This window comes from Cibotium barometz, chromosome 12 (assembly GCF_041138505.1).
Source record: "Cibotium barometz isolate CiBa-2024 chromosome 12, ASM4113850v1, whole genome shotgun sequence".
NCBI lineage: Eukaryota > Viridiplantae > Streptophyta > Polypodiopsida > Cyatheales > Cibotiaceae > Cibotium > Cibotium barometz.
The window spans coordinates 31,397,005-31,414,753 of NC_141057.1; the positions used below are offsets into that span (position 1 = coordinate 31,397,005).

General features: G+C 46.7%; 1 protein-coding gene across 3 annotated transcripts in view; it reads left to right on the forward strand.

Moving 5' to 3' along the window:
- LOC147633288 (zinc finger CCCH domain-containing protein 1-like) overlaps positions 1 to 17,749 on the forward strand; it is a 73,194-nt gene that overhangs the window by 18,846 nt on the left and 36,599 nt on the right. Inside the window, exons 2-3 of one of the 3 annotated variants that reach the window (XM_086806327.1) lie at positions 5,329 to 5,387; positions 5,536 to 5,600. In XM_086806327.1, coding sequence (XP_086662453.1) covers positions 5,341 to 5,387; positions 5,536 to 5,600 — 112 coding nt within the window. In that variant the 5' untranslated portion in view covers positions 5,329 to 5,340. Of the gene's footprint in view, positions 1 to 5,328; positions 5,404 to 5,535; positions 5,601 to 17,749 lie in introns of those variants that run through there. The other 2 variants (XM_086806328.1, XM_086806329.1) reach the window with 2 other exon arrangements.

Below are 17,749 nucleotides of genomic sequence, written 5' to 3' on the forward strand. Positions count from 1 at the left end.
TGTACCTTGGTTTCTTACCATTTAGATGTGGATGGGTTTACCCTTGGTCTACGTACACACATCTCTCATAAAGCTCAACAGTTTGAGTTTCAGGTTCAAAGGGCAACATTCCAGTGGGATTTCATTGTTTCCCCTCTACTAGGGTGTGACATGATCCTCATGATCCAGTGGTTTAGAAAGTATGCACCCATTCCTGATTGGAGGCAGGACACTTTCACCATGTTCAAGATTTTCTTGAGCCCATTATGATTAGCGGGGGATTGGAGCATTCCTAGAATTCCACTCATTTTCCACATTCAGGCCCAACGAGCCATAAGAAAAGGAGCAGAGTGCGCGTTGCTATATGTTCGCTCTCAGTCTAATGCAGTTCAGACAACACCCGTAGTAGAGTAGAGGATGGCTAGTCTTTTGTCTCAATATAGCAACATTATGCTGCGAGATGACCTACCACCCAATCTCCCACCCAGTAGACCTGAGGACCATCGCATAGAGTTGGTTCCTGGTTCAAAGCCTCCCAACAAGTTCCCCTACCGCCTTTCTATGGCATTGGAGAGCGAGTAGGAGCAACAGTTATCCTAGCTACTCTGGTTTGGATTTATCCGACCTTCCTTCTCCCCATTCGCTGCTCCCATTTTGTTTGTCCAAAAGAAGGATAAGTCTGCACGCTTATGTGTGGATTACAGGGCGCTTAATAAGCTAACAGTTAAGAATAGATTTCCTATGCCCAAAATAGAGTACATCCTAGAACGATTCAATAGTGTAAAATTTTTCTCTAAGATAGATCTTAAGAGAGGCTACCATCAGGTTTGGATCTTTGAGACTGACATTCCAAAAACCGCCTAACCGAGCTCGGCCACTATGAATTTGTGGTGATGTTCTTTGGACTCACCAACGCACCAGCGACGTTCAACAAGATGATGTCTCTTGGGTTTTTCGGGATCTCATTGGCAAATTCGTCTTCATCTTCCTAGATGATATCCTTATCTTCTCAGGGACTACAGAGTAGCATGAGCGAGATGTGGCACAAGTTTTGCAACTCTTGCACGACAATGAGTTGTTTATTAATGCCAAGAAGAGTGAGTTTGGAGTACTGAAAATCCATTACTTGGGATGTACCATTAGTTCATCAGGTATTAGCCTCGATCATGAAAAGGTATAGGCAATTCTCAGTTGGGATATTCACAAGATAGCCCAAGAAATCCACTCATTTGTGGGTCTTTGTCAAGCCTACAACACACACATGGACGAGTTTTCTGACCTTGCAACACCTCTCACCGACTTGCTGAAGGGCGTGAAGATTTGTCACCAAAAAGTGTCCATCATGGGCAAGGCTTTAGAGGCATTTCAGGCAATGAAGAAAGTTGCCTCTGAGTCTCACCAGTTTTGAAGTTGGCATCATGGGATGATCCTTTTGAGGTGATTACCGATGCTAGTAACCTAACGATTGGAGCTGTTCCTTAGCAAGATGGTAGGCTAGTGGCTTATTATAGCCACAAGTTGAATAACGTCGAAAAGAATTATTCAGTGTTTGACAAAGAGCTTGGAAGTACTTTCTTTACGGGAGGGACTTCATAGTTAAGACAGATCACCAGGCACTTAAATGGTTGCAAACCAAGCCCAACGCCCAATGGAGTGGCAGACAGTCCAGATGGAGTCAATTGTTTCAACAATTTGGGGGAATGATTGAATATGTCCTTGGCAAGAACAACCCCGTTGTCGATGCTTAGTCGAAAAGGCACAATCCAAACATTGCAAGAGTGATAGAATGCACAACGGAAGATAGAAAGTGGAAACATAGGAGAGAGTGAGAGAGAGATGGAGAGGAAACACAGGTATAGACCTGCTCTCAATATCACCAACCAAGAATATAAGTCCCGAGCAAGAGGGGAGAAGGCCTCGTATGTGAGGGATTGCAGCAAACAATGCTAAGCAATGAAAAGAGTGAGGGTATGCCCAGCTATATATATGTCCATGTAGGGGCAGCCGACCAGCTCTCCACGACTAGGATAAAATGTCCAAGACTCCATAAAATGGGAAAAATATGGGAAAATGATGTGAGGGGTGACCAGCCCCTCTAGCTAACATGGTCAGCCCTAAAGGCTAAAATAGGATACCACACATGAAGCCATCAACAAGGGGATGATGTCTAACACCCCCTGGATGCTGAGTGAACTCCAAGAAACCAGAGATGCCATCCTCGATCAAAGATGAAAGACTGCGGAAACAGGTACCAAGAAAGCTCCACAAGCAATCTCCTTAGCAACTCAGCTACAAAAGCTACAGAACAAGTTGCCAGGTACACCGCTCCTCTGGAAGAAAACAACCATGTAGGTTGCGACGTGCTGCTCCAAATAATGGATCCAAACCTAAGCGTAAGAACACTCCCCGAAGTCAAATGTCGTGTATCTAGCTTGGAGAAGGTATGAAAAACCTCAAAACCAACCAAGATCAGATCCTGGGAGAAGCAAGTTGCTCCTCACTGGAACCCTCTGAGTTTGTTTGCTCAAACTCTGTAGTAAGAGTTGCCAAATGCTGAAAAGAAGCATCCTCTGGAAAGGTCGGAATTGCAAGATGTAAAGAAATTGTAGAAAAGATGGGGTTCATCTGCCCAAACTCCATACCATGAGTTGCCCAATGCTGTACATAAGTACGCTCCACTGAGGTGGGCATGGCCAGATGAAAAGACTCCACATCCCCCTTTGAAAAATGATGTCGTCAGACTGGTACAAGCCCAACCTGATTTTGATCCAAATCTAAAAAAATTTGGAAGTACCACTGTGCCCTAGGCATGGTTAGCAACGACAGATCCAAAGCATCCCATTGGGTCCAAAAAACCATCCTCCAAAACAACAAACCGGCACACCGCATCAAACTGGCAGGGGGAGGGGCATCCTTAGAAGCATCACAAAGAGAGGCAGAGGTAGACTCCTCACATTGAGGAAGGGAAGCATGAATATAAACTGCAGTGGTAACAAAGTCCTCAAGAGCATCACTGATAGCAGAAGACTCTTCCATAAGTAGAATCAGATCCCAAGAATCAACAACAAACAAATGATCCATGTGTGTGGGTTGACTACCATGAGTATATAACATGCACGTTCCTAAAAGGTGAATTTGGGCATGTTCCTGGATTCATCTAGGTATATAAATGATCCATGTGAAAGGATCACACCTCACAGGCAAAACACCCTCCTTTCTCTGCAAACACTGCAAAGAACACAGGCTTGGACAAAATAAACTTTGCTCAGGATCTCTGAAAAGATCACTACTCTCCTCCAAAATCTATAAACTCTTGTCACAGAAGAAAGTCTCCACAGATACAAAACAACTCCCGAAAACTGATCCTCAAGTGAAGTAGTTGGAGATGGGCCCCCCCGCTGAGTGAAGAAAACTCTTTTGGGAAGCAAAACGCAGCCAAAACACTGCTGTCCAGCAAAAAAACAGCACTCCACCGCCAACAGAAGGCAAGGAACATGAAGAAACTGGGTAACTGTGTAGGCCAAGAACAAAACGCAGGTATAGATGCTCCAAAATCAGCAAAACGCTGACTGAAATCAGAAATTCAGTGTCCTCCTCAAGTACCAAACTGCCACTAGCATGCCTACCAATTTAATTATATCCGCACATCGAGTCTTATTTCAAAGCTTTCTTATTTCGAAACCCTTTTTCACTCTTAACTGGATAGAGCCAAGAACGCCAATGGCAGACTCTTGAGCAAAGCTTGGATGGCGTAGCAATTAGGAGAAACTGAAACACCACTATATATTTCGATTCTCCTGGCAGTGCGACTCTCTCAATGAAATGGAAGCTATTGGACCGGACGCATAAAAAATTACGATGATCCCTTTCAACCCCTTAGGCTTGGCCCTCAAAAAGCTCTCTCCAAATCAAGTTAGGGAGGTGGAAAACGCACCACGTGGGAATGCTAACTTATGACCATACTCACGCAACGTCTTCAAAAAGAACAAATAGGTTATACCGGAGGGATGGGGGCTTAATGAATCCCCCTTCCTTTTTGGCCCCTCTGACCAAAAGGGTGAAGCATGGTAATTGATCATTCTATTTTAGATTCATAGGAACTAAGGCATCCTAATAACTGGCTTTACAACCCTGGGCAATAACGGACTTAAACCCCACTGACTCTCTTACGGCATATTGTTTTTTGCAAGTACGTTTCCCACACTTGACAATCAAGTGTTGGAATCTTGGAAGAAGATGACCTCAGATTACCATTGATGTTCTGCCATGGGGAGTTGTTAAAACTTCCAAACTTTTATCTATTTTGAGTTTTTAGTCATGGGTTCTTTACCAGGAAGTCCCCCCAAATCTGAATATTTTGTAGCCATGGGTTCTCTGCCCGGGAAGTCCCCCGAAATCTGAATATATTTGTAATACTCAATCATTACCTTTTTATCCCTGCTTAGAGCGGGCGGGGGGGGGGGGGGGGTGGGGGGGGTGGTCATCTTGATGAACTGATGTAGGCTGTCTTTGTCTCCCAAGGCAAGACATGACCTCTGAGTCTTTTGCATTGAGCCATGCTACATGAGCCTCTAAGCCATGCTTTTATGCTTTGAGCTATGAGCCTTTGAGATAGTTGCGGGGACCATGTCTTGTTTCTTTGCTAGTGTTGGAGTATAGAGACTATTGAAGGTTTGTCAAGCATCACCTCCATCACTCCGAAGGGGGATTTGTTGAGTATTTTTTAGTTAGTTGGTGTGAACACCATCGAGGGTGTGAACAGCCTTTACTAAGGTCTAGGTCAAAAGATGAGGCTTGATGCCTATAAAAACATGTACTTGGGAGGTTCTTATCACAATGAGTATCAGTTGAGTTGCGCAACATATTTCTCTTGTGGTCTCTTGATGCCCTTTACACAGTTCTTGAGGATGATGATGTGACCTCTCCACTAGCTACCCTAGCTTGATGGTCCTTGGACCTTGGGTCATTGTGCTATTGTATTCTTGACAATGTATTCCTAAGGATGCTACTTGTATTTGTAGCTAGTAGTCTTTTTCATGTGTTTTATTTTTCTGTTTTACCAAGATCTGTGCAACACGGAGATACTTTGTAACACCTTTTGGTCTCATAGATCCTAGTGGTCTTTTGAAGACGTTAATAAAAATTTCTCTCTCTCTCTCTCTCTCTCTCTCTCTCTCTCTCTCTCTCTTCACCATTGTCACGGCTTGAACTTCATCTCTCCTTGAATCATCATCTCTTTTCCACACTCACATCATGGATATCTTCCACACTCCATAGCTTGCTCTTTGATTCTGTGAATACCAACGAATAGGTGTAACGATAGCTCTATTTTTTTTTTGCCATCAATAGGATTGATGATGGATGGCCCAGTCCCTTCACAGTGAGATTGCAAGTCTGCGTAGAGAGCAGTAAGAAGCCTTCGTGGTTAGACTGCATCCTGTTTATAAAATTTGATATGGCATTGTGTATTACATTAACATTTACTTGGTTTTTTCTCTTGCTTCTATTTTTTAAAATTCTTGGTTATAATGCTTATATGTTTTGTTTTTAAATTAGAACCATGGGGGAACCTCAACAAGTTACGCGAGATCCAACAACGAATGTGGAACCAAATGCTGAAAGTAAGTTTAATTTATCATCGCCCTTAGCTTTCTCCTTTGCGTTTAACCTTGAGTTCTCCTCATCGACATCTTAATTCTTACCATTGGGACAATGTACTAGATAGTAAGGATGTCTTTGCGTGTAGTCTATGCCATGCAAGATGATGATATGTAATCTAAGATTGTACATAATTTTTTTAATAGTGGATTTTATCTTAGGTAGATAGGCCATTGAAGGTGGCAAAGAAGGAGGGCTCTTGAGAACTCAGATGTCCTACCAATGCTTAGGCAGGCAAAGAGATGAAGGTCATGGACATTTTGGCAGAAGAGGGGCAATTGCATCTCGGCTTCTTTAAAAAAAGCAGGGTTTAACAAGGCCTACATACACGGAACGGTGGGTCAAAACAACCATAGTTACAAGAAATGTTTCGAGGCTTTTTAGATATCTCATTGAAACGCTTTGTTTCTTTGTGAGTAAACTATGTGTTTCAAAAAATCAAAACATTATAAGGTACTTCAAAATATGTAGAGCTTTTAGAAACCATTGATCGAAAAACAAATAAAAAAACCATAAACTTTTAAACTTGACTTTGAAAGCTTGAAAATTCAAAGTACTAACTTGTAGACGTTAAGATGTTGGTAGAGACGCTTGGATTTTGGTGGGGCACTATGAGAAATTGGGAAAGTTAGGGATATGTGAAAACTTTGGAGAGATGGGGTGTTACTCTCGAAGTGGGATGAGGTCATGTCACGTGCATGCCTTAACTTGGATGCACGTTGGCCAGGATCAATATAATCAATGAATACAAAACAAACACATATGCCGATGTAGGATATCCAAGTCGATGTCGATGTCGAGGCACAAGATCTCTAATGCCGAGCACACCACGGGGATGACCCACAAGCATAGTTTTTCCATACGGCAAACGCATACGGGCATGGAAGTACAAAAAAAGTACGGTTCACACCCCCAAGAAATTCCATATGCTGGATACCATACGGTACCCTAAATTTAAGGAAAAACATGCTACATATGACACAAAAAACCAACTTGAAACTGCAAAGATTTTGGGATTACAAAAAACATAAATGATGTAGAGCCAGAATCCAAACTCCGGACTTTATATTACTGTTTACATCATACATCATTTTATGTATGATCAATGATGTATCATGTAACATGTTACATAAGTAGGGAGCGTGGAGTGGGCAAATGCCAAAACCTGTCACCTGTAGGCTGTTGCCATGCGGACAAACATGAGGAGGTCCAAGCCTCAAGAAACTAAATAAAACATGAGTGAAAGCGAGCAAAAACATGGATGATGGAGTGCTCATTGCTCAGTGGGCAAGCCGCAAAACTTGTAGACTGACTCTTGAGCAGTGAGGAAAAACATAAGTAGGAAGTGGACAAAACATAAGTAGAGAGTGGAAGAATACTAAGTAACCCTAAGCCTCATCAAAGCTCCCCTCATCCTCATCTGCAAACTCCTCCTCCTCCTCCTCATCATCATCAAACTCATAAGCCTCAGCAGCAACTGACCATGATGTCCCAACATGGCTAGAGAATGGCTGGCCATCTGTAGAGGGTGGAGCAATCGAAAGAGGCTCCAAAGCCTCATCTTCCTCTGCAATAGCCTCTTGCAAATCTTGCAAGGCAATCAAGCATTCCTCATCTTTTTCTTTGTTAAGCATATCCAATGTGATCTCCATTCTCTCATAGCCTCTTTCTTTGATCTTGGAGATGAGCGTCAAGTTTGTGTATGAAAACAAGCTTCTCCATATGAGAAGGAAGAAGCCTGTTTCTTCTCTTAGTATGAATGAGAGAAAGTGTGCTCCAATTTCTTTCACATGAAAAGGCACATGTGCCTTGAGAAAGCACCCTAAGTGCAAGAGCTTGTAATTGGGTGTGCAAGTCCCAAATGTCTCCCACCATTTCACACCCTCTTGCATTCTTTTCTCATCTTTTGCAATGGGACGAGCAAATGTGCCGCTTTCTCACTTGTCTAGATCATCAATGAGATCTCCTTGCAAGGCCAAATCACCCTTAGTGTATTTTTCCAACAATGTCATCCATCCATCATGCACCTCTGAGTCACTATCTTGCTCTTTTCCTTTCCATACAGGGTGCAAGATATAGCCCACAACATGCAATGGTGTGTGCATCATTCCCCATCTACCAATGCATAGATCTTCGATCTCTTTTATCTTATTGGCCTCAATGCCTTGCATGTTTTGCAATTGTTCTACCATACGATCTGTAAGCTCATACATGAGGCCCATGGTGGTGTCAGAATATGCAGCGGAAATGATATCCAAACTTGGGTAGACAAGAGCAAGTAGACTGCAGAAAATAATCAGCACAAGAAACACAGAGAGATGTGTGTAAACTCTTCTCTATACACAAGATCCCGAAGATACTGAATGAGAAAGTGGAGGAGGATGGGGAGCAATATATACAAGCCCATGAGGGCAGTCGGCCAGCACTGGAAAGGGCCCACGACTGAGCAAAACTCCCACGACTGCTGAATATAGCAGTCGGCTAGCATCTGATGCCCCACGCCTGGACAGAACAAGTCGGCCAGCACTCAGACAGCCCACGACTGATACAGATGCAGTCGGCCAGCTTCAGAGTGCTCCTGGCATCAACTGGCAGCCCTCCAGCCACTAGAAAAAATGGGAAAAATAGGGAAAAAATACGGGGAGTGTGGAAAAATGATATACGGCGGGCACACCCACAACAGAGGCCCTGGTGTAGACAAATAGACAGGAGATGACTTCTAACACCCCCTCTCAGCTCCTGGCTGTGTAACCAACCCCAGGGAGCTGGAGTGCCGCCTGAGCGTAGCCTGAGGTAGAGACTTCGTGAAGAGGTCCGCCGCATTGTCCTCCGTCGAACAATAAAGTAGCAAGATGTCACCCGCCAAGATCTTCTCACGAACAAAGTGATACTGTATCTCTATATGCTTGGTCCGGGCATGGAAAACCGGGTTCCGAGCAATAGCTATACAACTCTGGTTATCACACTGGATGACTGTGGGCTCCCTCTGTGGAAACCCCATCTCGCCAAGCAGCCTCCGCAGCCATACAACCTCACAAGCAGCACCACAAGCAGCCCGATACTCTGCCTCTGTCGAAGAAAGGGCAATAGTTGGCTGCTTCTTGCTGCTCCAAGAAACCGCTCCTGAGCCGAGGGTAAAAGTGTATCCTGAAGTAGATCTCCTCGTGTCTGGATCTCCTCCCCAATCTGAGTCACTCCAACCTTGGAGCTTGACTCCATTCCCTCCTGTGTAAAAGAGTCCCAGATCCTTCGTACTCTCCAGATACCGCAAGATCCTCAATCCTGCGTCCCAATGAGTCTTCAATGGCGTCTGCATAAAAGAGCTCAACAGCCCCACGGAGAAGCTCAAGTCCAATCTGGTGTTCAGCAACCAGATCAATGAACCAACCAACTTCCGGTACTGCGAGGCATCAACTGGCTCACAAGGATCTGTAACGGTTAACTTTGTGTTCGGGTCCATCGGCAAAGTAATAGGCTTGCAGTTCTCCATCCCAAAGGCCTCAAGCAACTCATGAACATACCGCTGCTGAGAGACGAAAAACCCCCTCTGGGTCTGCCAGATCTCCAATCCCAAGAAGAAGTGGAGTAAGCCTAAGTCGGTCATCTCAAACTCCTTTGACAAGGCAGCCTTCGTCACTCCAATGTGCTCCACATGACCGCCGGTGAGAATGAGATCATCCACATAAAGGATGATGAGTGTGACCATGCCGCGTTCCCGAAAGAGATACAGGTTCGGATCTGCAACCGATCTCTGGAATCCAGTCCGAATAAAGAAGGAATCAATCTTCTGATTCCAAGCCCGCGGAGCCTGCTTAAGACCATACAAGGCCTTACGTAACCTGTAAACCATCCCTTCCGATCCTGGAACAATGAAGCCTGGAGGCTGCTCAACGTACACCTCCTCCTGCAGGTCACCATTAAGGAACGCCGATTTTACATCCATCTGGTACACGGGCCACCTCTGAGAAGAAGCAAGGGCAAGAACGGTCCGAATCGTGGTCATCCTCGCTGTCGGTGCAAAGGTATCCTCGTAGTCGATGCCTGGCCGCTGAGCATAACCCTTAGCCACGAGCCTGGCTTTGTGTTTGTCCACCGACCCATCAGCCGCGTACTTGGTCTTAAAGACCCATTTGACACCAATGACTGACCGCTTCGACGGCCTCGGTACCAACTCCCAAGTGTTGTTCTTCTCGATGGCGTCAAGTTCCACCTGCATGGCTTCCCTCCAAGTATCCTGTGAAAGGGCTTCCTTTACGGAAGTGGGCTCTTTATCCCGCATGATATGAGACATAAGAGCATAGTTCACCTGAAGAAGCTCCGCCGTGTTGCTTTTATCTCGAACTCGATGTGATCTTCGAGGGCCGTCCTCTGTGGTCCACTCGGAGGGTAGCTCCGTGACACCTGACTCCCGAAGGGTGTCCATCAACCACCTAGGTACTCGAACAGATTGTGGAGCCTCCTGTGGTCGCGGGGGCTCAACTCCAGTTGCGGGCTCGACCTCCTGTGATGACTGAGGTGGATCAACTGGAGTGGTAGACTGGGAATCATCATCAGACTCTGGATCTCCAAGAAGTGGCGGCTCCTCGACAGTGGATGCTGGAACATGCTCGTCAAAGACCACATCCCGGCTGACAACAATCTCGTTCCTCTCTGGATCATACAACCTGTATCCCTTGGAAAGAGAGTTATACTCCACAAATACCAGCTTGCGGGACTTGGAGTCAAGCTTCCCCCTCTGCTTCTTCGGAATATGTACATACGCGTCACTCCCAAAGACACAGAAGTGCGAGACATCGGGTTTCCTGCCAAAATATGCCTCAAATGGAGTCATATGGGGTACAGAAGTCGTCGGAGAGCGGTTAATGGTATGGACAGCTGTCGCCACAGCCTCACCCCAAAGTGGACGAGGAAGATCACGATGCTCCAGCATGGTCCTCGCCATCTCCACCACAGTCCTGTTCTTACGTTCAACAACTCCATTCTCCGAAGGCGATCCGGTATTGGCCAATTCCCTCTTGATGCCATGATCTGCACAAAACCGAAAGAATACAGTCGAGGAGAATTCCCCTCCTTTGTCAGCCCTGAGAGTCTTGACCTGAAATCCAGACTCTTTCTCCACCATCAGGTGCCAATCCTTGAACCGAGCAAAAGCCTGGTCCTTCTGTGAAAGAAAGTAGACCCACGTGAATCTAGTACAATCATCAACAAGCAGCATGAAGTAGAGAGATCCTCCTAAGGATGGTATCTGCTGTGGTCCACACAAGTCAGTGTGAATCAACTCCAAAGGTTTCGAAGCCCGCCTGGAAGCCTGCTTCGGAAAGGATTCCCTGTGCTGCTTACCACGTATGCAAGAACCGCAGCGTCCTTGCCTACTACCAACATCTGGCAAGCCAACCACCATCTGGTCCTGGAAGGCGCGCCGCAAAGCATCCACATTTAAGTGGCCAAAACGAAAGTGCCACAAATCTCCGACCTGAGAGCCTGTCAGTGAGGAGAGTGCAGAGAGCTTGTAGATGCCGTTCTCCACACCGCCTTCCCAAACAACTTTGCCTGTCTCACGGTCCCTTAGAGCAACTGAATGCTCCTCAAATTCCACCCGAAAGCCAGTCTTGCATACCTCATGCACTGACAAAAGATGAAAGCCCAGAGCAGGGACATAAAGAACACGGGAAGCATGCTTGCCCCCCTTGCCGTCGGGAATGATCTCCATCCGGCCCTCACTATGAATCGGAATAGTGGAGTTATCGCCAATAAAGATACGACCTGACTGCCGTTTCAGATCCAGGAAGAAGTCACGGGATGGAGTCATGTGCCTGGAAGCACCACTGTCGAGAATCCATTCCCGAGTATCCTTTGCGGTGAAGCCAACTGCCTCCTCGCTCGAAGACGATGAATCATCGGAGTCCACCATCTCCAAGTGCACAAATGCCGGAGTCTTCGCAGCTGAGGCTGATGAATCAGCACTCTTCCTTGTCCGCTTAGGGCACTTTCTCTAGTAGTGGCCTTTCTCGCCACAATCATTACACGATCTTTCGGCCTTCAGCTTCTCTCGTTCTGGATCAGGCTTCTTCTCGGAAGACTTATCTGGTGAAGCCTTCCCTTTGCCCTTGTTGGTATTACGGCCTTTCGACCGTTGGCCAGTTAAGGCCTCCGAACCTCCGCCGTGAGGAGGGTTCGTGAAACGTTCCTCCTGGTCCAGGACCATTGGCACAAGCTCCTCCCAAGTAATGGTGCTGAGCCTGCCACTAGTGATCAACGAGGAATAGAAAGCGGAATACTGACCAGGCAAGTGGGAAAGTAACGTGATGGCCATATCTTCGGACGATATCTCTTTCCCAGCTTGAAGGACTTCCTGCTGAAGGGCCTGCAGCTTGTTAATGTGTTCCCGCATCGTCGACCCGCATCGTCGAAGACTTTGCAGGGTTCATAACCCGCATCTGCACTTCCAAGGATATCCGCTTCATGGGTGGCACCCTGTTGTACAAAGAAGCCAAGTGCTCCCATATGCCTCTCGCCAGCGTCATGTGCTTCACATGGTTGATCACCTGTGGTGTGCAATTGAGGAATATAAACGACCGGACCCTGGCGTTGACACGGTCCCACATTTGTGCCTGTGCCTCGCGGTCCTTCCTCGTCGATAAAACCTCCCCTTCCTCAGCTTCCGGCCTTGGCACCCCTTTGATAATAAAATCAGCAAGATCATATGACTCCAAAACTGACTCCATCATGACCTTCCAGATGCCATAATTGGACCCGTCCAACTGCCGATCCACTGGGAACGTGGGGAGAGTTGGAATCTTCACGTGCTTCTCAGCCATCTCGAGTAAATCCGCCATCTCGGAGAGTAACCTGAAAGGGTGGGTGGGTGGGAAAAATCTGAAAATCAGAAAATATGCAAGTGGCTGTCCAGCCCCTCTGCCCGCCTTCCTCTTGCACCTTCACTTCCCGTTCAGCCCGAAACAGTCCACCGATCAGCAACCTGTTGCTCCCCCTCTTGCTCAGAAAAACGCCCAAGATCTGATAGAGCCTAGGGCTCTGATACCATGTCAGAATATGCAGCGGAAATGATATCCAAACTTGGGTAGACAAGAGCAAGTAGTTTGCAGAAAATAATCAGCACAAGAAACACAGAGAGATGTGTGTAAACTCTTCTCTATACACAAGATCCCGAAGATACTGAATGAGAAAGTGGAGGAGGATGGGGAGCAATATATACAAGCCCATGAGGGCAGTCGGCCAGCACTGGAAAGGGCCCACGACTGAGCAAAACTCCCACGACTGCTGAATATAGCAGTCGGCCAGCATCTGATGCCCCACGCCTGGACAGAACAAGTCGGCCAGCACTCAGACAGCCCACGACTGATACAGATGCAGTCGGCCAGCTTCAGAGTGCTCCTGGCATCAACTGGCAGCCCTCCAGCCACTAGAAAAAAATGGGAAAAATAGGGGAAAAATACGGGGAGTGTGGAAAAATGATATACGGGCGGGCACACCCACAACAGAGGCCCTGGTGTATACAAATAGACAGGAGATGACTTCTAACAGGTGGCTCCTTCCCTGTCAACCAAGCGGAGAATCTTCAAAATGGGAGTGCATATCTTGACAATGGTTCTTGCCTCTTGCCAAAAAGATGTAGAGAACACAATGTCTAACACCTCAATTGCCTGAGGGGTCTTTGATGCCTTCATTTTTACAAATTTATCATCAATCATCAGCTTGCGCACACCTTGCATACATCTCTCATCCGAGAGAGTAACCGACACAATAAAAAAGTATGCAAACCGAGTTGTAGAAGGCTTCAGCAAGTCCTTCTTACTGAGTTTTCTAAACAATGCCAACACTGCGGACTTCCTTGTGACAAATGTGACAACTTGAGTTGCTTGGTTTAGTACTTTCGCAACCCAAGAAATTTTGCCAATGTCCTCAAACAAGAGGCCCAAGCAATGGCATGCACATCTAGTGTTATACGCGGAAGCTTTGAGAGTCTTCTTTCAGCCCTAAACACCACTTAGAACATGCTGATGCAAAAACACAGACAGAAGAGAGAGAGAGAGGTGGCTGGAAATTCAGTATCTTCATATGGTACAAAAAGATACATAGATTCTTGCAGCCATGCGCTGCCTTCTATGAAAAGGTGGAAACACCCACAATAGTTCCAAATCCTAGACCCACTCCATAAGGGAGTGAATGACGCTAACTATGAGAACTAGTGCCTTTATATAGGCCCTTGAAGTGACCATAGAGCTGCTTCGGCCAGCCGACTAGACATTTATTGCAAGATCTTGCAGCCGACAACTCATCTTGCTGCCGACAGGTCCTCCTTGTCCTTATCCTAGTCCAACCCTTGCCAAATTTGCACTTCATGGTCCAAAATCCCTGGTTCTAATCTCTTTTTCTGGCTGCCCCTTCAAGACTAGCTTCAGGACATGTCCATGGCAATTCTTGCACATGACACCCCCCTCTACTAAACTTGATGACGGGATTCCAACCTGTTCTTGGATGGCTGTCATCATCCCATTCTGTTCCCGGAGTCCCTCTGTCATCCCATCCATCTCTGGCAACCCTTTTCACTGAAAACCCAGCCCGGTCTCCAAAACCACTCAAACTTTGAATAAGATCTATGCATTTGTTCCATGGAGTCCCCAATCCGTTCCTGCCGTGTCTCTGAACACCATCTTGGTCTTCATTCCTGAGAAATGAGTCTGGCACTCTCACTCCACTCCTTTGAGGATCATCCTCCCTTGGAACCTTTGCTCGAAAGCCTTTCCTGGCTCACAGGATTGCCATCCCCTTTGGCAATCCTGTGACTTGCTCGTTCACGAGGCACGCTCTGATACCACTGTCAAATCCCCATAGGATCTCCTTGTAGAACGCTCCTGGTACGAGACTCGAAACCTGCAAACAAACCAAACAAACAAGAAGGGGGTGCAGGCGTGACTCACCACCCAACCATGACAGCCGTGGGCAAGCCCACAGACTTGGCTGTCCCCATCGAGCCACGAGCTAAGCTAACTAGGTTGACGTAGCGACCAATCTCTACCTCGCGACATCCCATACCGCCACGAAGCTACCCTCGCTTGCCTCGAGACTGTTGCCGGCCTCGGCTGCATAAAGCAGGTGCACGTCTGCACTAGATCCACGCTCCTGACCATAGAGCTCTCACAAATCATGCGAGACTCTATATCACTAATGACTAACCTTGGCCACCCTTTTATAGGCTCTTGGCCGGTCATCGGGCGTCCACACTTGGGCGCCCGCCCGTCCATACTTGGGTGCCCGCCCGTCCATACTTGGGTGCCCGCCCGTTAGTCTATCCCTAACTCAGCTCCAATGAGCTCCAAGCTTCCCCAAACCTTGAAGCTAGTCTTGCGTGCGTGTAGCACACGGTAGATACACACTGTGCGTGTAGCACACGGTAGATACACACTGTGCACATGACAGCGGCTATGGATTTGGGAGTCCGACCTCTCACGTGGTTGCAGTGGGATGCGGGAGAGTGGACTTGGCATGATCCTGTGGATCGGGAGGAGACTCTGGATGCCCCCTCCTTTGCATATACAGGGCGGCTAGGCCATAGGATCTAGATGCCCAAGATAGATGGCACACTGGCACCAATGCCTATCACAAATGTTTCCTTTTAGATTTTTGGAAGAGGCGCTGGGACAGCTTTCGGCCTAGAAAGATCACACTCTTTCTTTCCCTGGTGGCACACAGGAGTTTGGCGGTCGGTACTTGGCTGGCAGTTGGAGGTCGGTCAGCGGCTTGTCGGCGGTGCGGCCACCATCAGGAGTCTCAGCAACATTGCCTTTGGAATTGCCCGAAGGCTCTGCAGATTTGGCAGCGAATTCTCCGCATCTTCACTATGGACAGGGCATTTACCCGGATCATCACTTGGGGCACTGTCGCTTGCGCCACATAGGTTGGTGCGATAGGGCTTATTAGGAGGATGGGGAAGGACTAGCCCTTTAGGTCTCTCACCATTGTATTGGAGCAGTACCAATCTCACAGCCCCTCCTACAGGTGCGTGGCGGCCAAGCTCATGCCAGAGATGGGAGATTTGCAGTAGCTTCACAGCCTGGCACATTTGTCGTGCTAGATGCAGCGAGGCGATCGAGGGTACCCACACTCCGCTGACTGAGACCATCAGGAGCATATGGCTTGATATCATTCACACCCTCCGCAGTCAATGGGGGAAGTTACAGGGAGGTTCTGACTGCATGCGGAAGCGATGGGCAGCCTTCTTGAGACTTTGGAGGCTAGGCCCTTTGCTCACAGATAGAGACGGTGACCCAATTTGGCATTATAGACCACCTGTGTGGGTGTTCCCCCCCCTCCCCTTGTATGAGATAGCCTTCTCCTCAAAGAGCGGCTAGCCAGAGGAGAAGCATCTCTTCCCCTTACGACTCTACTTGTTTCCCGCCCTTATGTAACAGCAGCGGAATTATGCGTAATGAAGGATCCTGTCACACAAAGTAACACCGTCTTCTTTATCTTGAGTTTCGCGAGTCTTTAGCAATCCACTTTTATCACTTCAAACTTTAAGAGATGAGAGAGAGAGAAAGAAAGAAAGAAAGAAAGATTTTATTAACGTCTTCCAAAAGACCAAACTCGGCCTATGAGACAAATTACAAGAGAGAGAGAGAGAGAGAGAGAGAGAGAGAGAGAGAGAGAGAGAGAGAGATCTGTACACCTTATCGGGTCCCAAATTACCCACTGAAGGGCCTCCTCCTATTGCTAGGAGTATTTGCTTTATTATCTTTGAAGAGAATGACTTTATGACTGACATTGGACTATAGATAAGCCAAACGCAAGACATTTGAAAGACCAAGAGTCAAGCTGAACTGTACACGGCTATAGAAGCACCAATGATGACTGATCTCAAGCCTATGCACTCTTCCAATAGAATGTAGGAAGGCTGCAAATCTGAGGCTGAGAGAAGGGGCTGACTGGGACTGTTCTAGGCTGTGAATGTATGCTAAAAATGAATGTATGAATGCGTTTTACCTTCACCAACAGGGCTGTAGCAAAACGATGATATGTATGGATGTTGCCTTTTGCATGAAGGCTGAAAACATAGGTTCTGAAGCACTTCCTTCCTTGGCTTAATATGGGTTGATGCCGTTGCTGAAGTATGCTCTATATGCTCAAGCGATGAAGCTCTATGTAGCTGAAGATTGAAACGCTTGAAGGCTGATGATTATGAGATGATATGAATGATGGAAACAATGCTATTTATATGTAGTTTATGGGCTGGTCGGTTGGCTGTAAAGCTGGCCGACTGGCTCCCTAAAGGTACACGATTGGATAAATAGAATAATGATGATAAAATGCTAGAAAATTATGGGAAAAATACCATCTAAATAGAATAAAATATTGAATGATATTCTGAGGCTTCTGCAATGGTCTAGACGGTCTATATGCAAATGATATGCAAAATGCAAACATGTTCTGATGCAAACCCTAAGGCTTCTATGACTTCTATATGCATGAATGATTCTCTCGAAGTGGGTTAAGGGACTTGACTGACTGACTGATTGACTCTCTAAGGCTGAGGAATGACCTACGTAGCTCATGACTGACATATCTTGGACTGAGGATTACAATGGGGTCACGACGTACTAGAAATATCAAATCTTTAAGGGTTCTACTGCTGTACAGTGTTGCACTCATGATGAGCCATCTTGTCACCATGCACTATAGTGGAGAGTACATGTGATATTCCCTCCTGCTTAGCTTGGCGGCAGGTTCATGGCTTCCAAGTAGTCCGCTAGCAACTGGAGTACTCTTGAAAGAACTCTTCGTCTAGCCAAACTACTTCGTAGGTACCTCGATCTCGGAACTTTGTATAGAACTGACGGAGTCTTCGATTGGAACCATGCTTCCAATGATGAAGAAGGATCTGCTCAAGCTCAACGACTTCTGATTCGTCGACCACGTCTGGCTACTGTTCATTTGAAACATCAAACACTTTTGGTCCAACATATGGTTTTAGCCAAGAAACGCATTGTCCAACAGTTAGACAACTTCAACTTCATGGAGACATCATTTATCTTTTTAGCTATAGGAAAGGGTCCAAAACTACGGAAAGAAAGCTTGGGATAGCGTTTGCCTA